A 6,012-nucleotide genomic window follows, 5' to 3' on the forward strand; every position below is an offset into this window, starting at 1 on the left:
GTTTATGCAGGTAGGCTTATTTACAAAGATTAGATTTTTTAAGCTGAGTAATTTCTCTTATTCAAACCCCCAGTGTGCACATCATCAATTTATTTCATTCTTGATGCAATTCTGTATCTCAGGAAAGGCTGGGAGGAAGAACTGCCCTGAAATACAAGAAATGAACAACATGGAAACCACATCCACTCTGTCCAGTCTGGCTGTTCCAGGGCCACAAAAAGTTGGAGTAGAACACTCCAACTTCCAAATGCACACCTTGGCAGTAACTTTGTAAAGATAAAGGCATGAAATTAAATTATATAAAGAAAAGGAGGAAAAGGGTTTTTGATTTTAGCAGATTGCCAATCCATTTCTCTAAACTATTGTGTGAATTCATAGTAACAAATGGGGTTCCCATTTTTGCTTTGCTTAGAGCCCTCCCAAGGCCAGAGGGACAGAGCCAGGCTGTGTTAAGCTCCCAGAAAAACAATCCATAAACAAGCACTAAAGAAAAAGCAGAAGTTTTACACTGAAAGGCTCTTTCAAGCCATCAGACTTTGTTTTTAAAGAAAACTCTGTTGACATGAATACAATAAATATTTTATTAATGGAATGTGTTTTTCTCTTCCATCCTTCCTCTTACTCTCAGCACCTTATGCACAGATGTCAGAGCAGCTTCCAGTCCAAGCCAAGGACAAAACTTCATTTCAAGGCAAAAATCAGTGAGAGGTTGGAAGTTCAGACTGGCACCTTTGAGTGCCCAGTACCTGAAGTGTTTGCTTCCCCAAACCCACAGGCAAACTGGCATTTCTTCTTTCCACAGCACGATCTATCAATCTCTTCTGAGGCAGCTCCCCAGCTCCATGGGGACAGCGCAAATTCCTGCCTACTATAACACTCCTCCATTATTGCAATATCCCTTTATTATTTCATTTAAGACCCCCACCGTTATCAACCATCTCGTTCTGATTGTTTTTTTTTTTAATAGTTCAGTGATTGTTGGAATTTTACAAAAATGGGAAGAGTCTCTTTTTGAGGATGTAGAGCACTGTGGCCAGGAAGAGGGCGAGGGCCAGGAAGATGAGCAGCTTGTCTGTCAGCTCCCTGCGGTTGTACTTGGTGATCAGCTTCCTCCCCAGCTGGATGGTGCCAGACATGGACTTGAATTCCTCATTTGCTTCCAGGATGGTTCGGGAAGAATTGGCTGAAATTAAAGGGGAACAGAAAAAAAAATTTAAATCAGCAGGTTGTGCTTTAAAAATACCCAGCAAAGTGTGTAAGGGTGAGATATTTGGTAACACAGACAGTGCCTGAGGGATTCTTCTGGGTCAGGCTGACTTGTGGGTGAGACAGACACAGAGAGTTCTCACAGTTCAGGGCTGCAAAGTGAAATAAGAGCACTGAAAAGCTTAAAGTTCCTGAATTTTGAATTTTTGGGTTAGCAGGTCAAATCTAGTTCAGGTTTTTCAGTCAGCACTGCTAGAAGCAGAGTGAAACAGGAACGGTGCTAGAGAGAGAAATCACCAGCAGCAGCAGGACAGGGCAATATTTGAATATATTAATTGCACCACTGAAAGTGTTCCCCAAAGCCCCAGCAGTAAGTCAGTGTGAGGTTGCAGAATTATTCAGCTCAAACAGTTTGTAATAGTCATTTTTGACACACACAGCAATTTTTGGCCTAATAAAAATGAGAAGGGTCAACTAGAAGTGTGTGAGAAAACAAACACATGCCCCAAACTTCTCAGCCTTGCTCCTTACAAATTGCTAAACAAAAGCAAAAGCCCTGGAATGCCCTTTTTTCTGCTTTACAGAAAGCACAGCCTGTAGGACAGTGCATCACCCTGGTTGCTCACAGAAAGGTCAAATCCAGCATTGCCTGGTTCACAAAAACAGAGCAAAATCAGGTCTGCAATATTTTGCAAAACACTTTGTCTCATCTCATTTCAAGAGGCATCCTGATCCAAGTGAAAACAGAATCCTTGTTTCCCAGAGTTAATGACAAAGCAGAGCTTCCCTGCTCCACAGCCTCAAACACTCACTGCATCCTAGGGAATGCTCAGGAAACAGGAATTCCCACTACTAACTCAGGATTTGCAGCTGGGTTTTGTAAATGACCTTTGGTAGTTTTTCCCTTGATGAATTCCAAGTGCTGTTCATTCAGAAACAGGGTGAAGAAGTGCCTGCCAAACTGTCCTTTTAATGGGAGAAGGAACATGCTACTCCTGCAGCAACAAACTGTGCCCAGCTGCCACCCTCAGATGGGGCAGAAAGCAAAGAGGGCAAACTTGTGTTATCTGTCCTTGTCTTTAAAGTTCCCTCCTGCCCAAAAGCACAGCTAGGAAGAGGCCCAGGCAGCAACTCCTGAATGCTCCATGAATCACCAGTTCTGACAGGTCACTTGATTTATTGTTTTAGGAGTCCAAGCCAAGGAACTGGGTGAAATCTTGGTTTCACAGTCCCTGATGCACTGCTGACAGAGCAAGTGACCTCGGGTTCAAGGCACTTGATCTCAGTGTCTCAGCCATCCCAGCTGGAGCCTGGCTGGAAGCAGCCCTCCAGACACTCCTTCCTCTGTGCAGGGACTTGTGTCCATGCTTTTGTTTCCTCTGCTATCCCCAGATCCGTGCCAGGACAGTGGCACAGAGTAACACCGAACACACTCTGGGCACTGGGTGAGCTCAGTTTGCTTTTACAAGAAACTAAACCTCATCCTGACCCCTTTTGCTTCTCACGATCATGAAACAGAAACTCCACACGAAGAACACTGATATTTCCTGTTTATGTCCAGCTGTTAGAGGAGTTCTGCTGGCCACTCCTTTAAGCATCACTGTAGCACATTCTCCTACTCTGCTCCTCTCCCCAGGCTGACAGAGCTCCCTTCATGCCCAAATTCCAGCTGTACCTAAGGTCTGCACAGTCTCCTCGCTCTGCTGCACCTGCTGGGACATCATCCTGCTGATGCCCATCAGACTCTCTGTGATGTTGCTTGCACTCTCTGCCAGACTTTCCTTTGTGGTCTTCCTGAAAAGAGAAAAAAGAAAAGCAGGAAGAGGTAAAATTTTTTTTTTGATGCTCTGGGAAAATGCTGCTGATAGACAAGACCAATACTGGCACTAAACATCTCTGCAGTGTACAAAAGACACATCTGGTTTTCACTGCATGAGAAATTCAGATTATTTTCACTAAATAATAAAAAATAATCACAAAATAAGAAAGTCTTGAGCCCAAACAACAGCCCAGAATCCCACAGGGGCCTGTACTTCACCACTTGCTCACCCAGGACCGTGTAACTCCATGAGCTGCTATGGGAGCACCAACACAAACCCATTTTATCATCCTGAGTATCCCAGCTGCTGCTTTCAATACAATACACAGCCTGCACACACTCACATCCAGGTCTGGATGTGAAAACAGCTTGGATAATGACCCAGTTCTTGTGTAAAACCTATCTGGAATTAATGTAAAAGGCAATATGTAAAACTATGAAGGTAATTTATCCCCTTTTCTGCTTAGACATGCCAATGCCAAGAAAACCTGAATTCATCACAATCCTTAACAGCCCAAATCTCCACAAAAGGGAAATGCACTCAAAAACAAAAACTACACGTGATATAATTAAATAAATTAAAAATATGATGTCACTTTCATTTAAAATGAGTTAATATAGGAGACACTGCTTAAATCCCACAGTACAGTGGGACAGTCCAATACCTTTGTCTTAAGATGTCTCGTCCCTGCAGCAGCTGATCTTTCTCAGAGTTGTCAATAGCAATCTTGCAGGCCAGATTTGCCTTCCTCCAGGCTGCCTGGTTGCTGAAATCACAAAAGCAGAGTGTTGTAACGTGATGGGAACACCTTGCAAGCACAGACAATTTTCACAAAGCAGCCACCACTGTAAGTGGGCGCCCCTGGTACAAGCAAGGGCCCTCAGAATCAATAAATACTTGGGCTGGAAAATACTTCAAAGATCATCCAGTCCCAGCTGTGCCACATCCCCACCGTGTCCCCAGCCCAGAGCACCGAGTGCACCTCCAGCCCTTCCTGGGACACTCCAGGGATGGGGATCCAAACCTCCCTGGGCAGTTCCAGTGCCTGAGCTCCCTTTCCACGGGGAAATTCCTGCTGCTGTCCACCCTGAGCCTGCCCTGGCCCAGCCTGAGGATTTTCCCTCTCATCCTGGATGCCTCCCCAGCTGTCCCCTCCTGTCAGGAGCTGTGCAGGGCCAGAAGGGCCCCCCCAAGCCTCCTTTTCTCCAGGCTGAGCCCCTTTCCCAGCTCCCTCAGCCCCTCGCTTTCTCTCTATTCCTACACACAACAAAAACATTCTATCCTGATATTCCCGCTCCTCAGTGCAGCATTTAAGAACCAAGGGAAGAAGAAAAGTGTGCCAGCTGTCAAACAACAGACTCCTAAGCCACCTTCTCTGAGCTCAAAGGGACAGAGCAGAGTTAGGAAGTCAGGACAGGAGGACAGGAGAAGGGAGTTGTACCCTTTCTGTCCCTGACCTCCTGGTCTGGGACAAAACGCGTGTCAGTGTGCGTGCTTCCGAACCAGAGTCCGAGAGAGGCTGCACCAAAGTCAGCCAAATCTCCGCGTCCAGCGGGCTGGGGAACAGCCCCAGCTGCCAGACCCACCTGAGCATTTGCTTCTTGTGGTTCTCCACCTCCCGCAGCAAGGCTTGCTTCTCCGACTCCTTGTCCTGCTCCTTCGCCATCTGCTCCAGCTCCTTGGGCGGACAGCACAAACACCAGAACCTCACCAGCCACCCGCAACTCGCACAGCCCAGCCCCGGCCGGGGAGTGGATTCGGAGCAGATTTATCTGATAAACCCCCAATCCAGGACTGCGACTCGCCAAATCTCAGCCGGGACCCCCCCAAACCCAAGGCCGGGATCCCCCAAAACACGCGCAGGAACCCATGGCCAGGATCCTCCAGCCCTAAACCACAGCCGGTGGGCCCGGAGCACAGCTCGGTGCCCTCAGCAGCCCCCGGCCGCGCTCCTCACCTGGATGCGGCCGCGGAGGTGTCGGAACTTCTCCTTCACGGCGGCATTGAGCTCCGTGAGGGCGCTGAGCGGCCCCGGGCAGTCCCGGATGTCCTGGAACACAACGGCGCGGTCAGCGCGGGCCCGGCTCGCCCCGCGGCCGTGCCGGGGTGTCCCGGGGCTGGCGGCGGTACCTGCACGGCCGCCTTGATCTCCAGGTCGAACTTGACGATCTCCTGGTGACAGACCCGCAGCGGCACCGCCGCGGCCGCCGCCGCCATCTTGGCCGGGCCGGGCGCGGCAGGGCCGGGCGCGCGCGGGCGCCCCCTGCGGGCGGCGGGCGGGAACGCGCGGGCCTGAGGGGACGTGGCGGGGCCGAGGGCGGGGAAGGCGCTGCTCCGCGGGGATGAACAGAATTCCAGGGTCTCTGAGGTTATAAAACACCTCCGAAACCCACCGGGTCCCAGCTGTGCCACATCCCCACCTTGTCCCCAGCCCAGAGCACCGAGTGCCGCCTCCAGCCCTTCCTGGGACGCTCCAGGGATGGGGATCCAAACCTCCCTGGGCAGTTCCAGGGCCTGAGCACCCTTTCCATGGGGAAATTCCTGCTGCTGTCCACCCTGAGCCTGCCCTGGCCCAGCCTGAGGCCGTTCCCTCTCCTCCTGTCCCTGTTCCCTGGGAGCAGAGCCCGACCCCCCCGGCTGTCCCCTCCTGTCAGGAGCTGCGCAGAACCACAAGGTTCCCCCGGAGCAGTTCCAGGTTTACATCCAAGAGCCTCCTTGGCTTCCTGGGCAGGCCGGGCTGACTCTGGTCGGGAGCAGGGTGGGGAACACGAGCTCTGCACCCCCAAAAAGGAGAAGCAGGGCAATGCCCTTTGCTTTTCCCACAGAGTCGCCCCTGGTGCCGAGTCCTTCCCCCGCTGCCCTCAGACCATGCCCACAGGGCGCTTCTCCAGGCGCCAGCCCAGGCTCTCCAGATGGCCCCACAGCGGCCCAGCAGTGCTGCGAGGCAGCTCTGAGCATGAGGAAGGAAAAAGCAGATATTTCCTTA

At 50.8% G+C, this 6,012-nt stretch overlaps 1 protein-coding gene across 1 annotated transcript; it reads right to left on the bottom strand.

Moving 5' to 3' along the window:
- Positions 1–567: 567 nt before the first annotated feature.
- Positions 568–5,261, bottom strand: BNIP1 (BCL2 interacting protein 1). Its single transcript, XM_053991537.1, has 6 exons — positions 5,157–5,261; positions 4,984–5,076; positions 4,613–4,704; positions 3,691–3,792; positions 2,882–3,000; positions 568–1,183 (listed from the first exon to the last, which is right to left on the bottom strand). Exons 1-6 carry the CDS (start codon positions 5,241–5,243, stop codon positions 987–989), a joined length of 690 nt encoding a protein of 229 aa, XP_053847512.1. The 5' UTR covers positions 5,244–5,261; the 3' UTR covers positions 568–986.
- Between the last annotated feature and the right edge of the window lie 751 nt (positions 5,262–6,012).

Source organism: Vidua macroura, chromosome 15, assembly GCF_024509145.1.
Source record: "Vidua macroura isolate BioBank_ID:100142 chromosome 15, ASM2450914v1, whole genome shotgun sequence".
NCBI classification, from domain to species: Eukaryota; Metazoa; Chordata; class Aves; order Passeriformes; family Viduidae; genus Vidua; species Vidua macroura.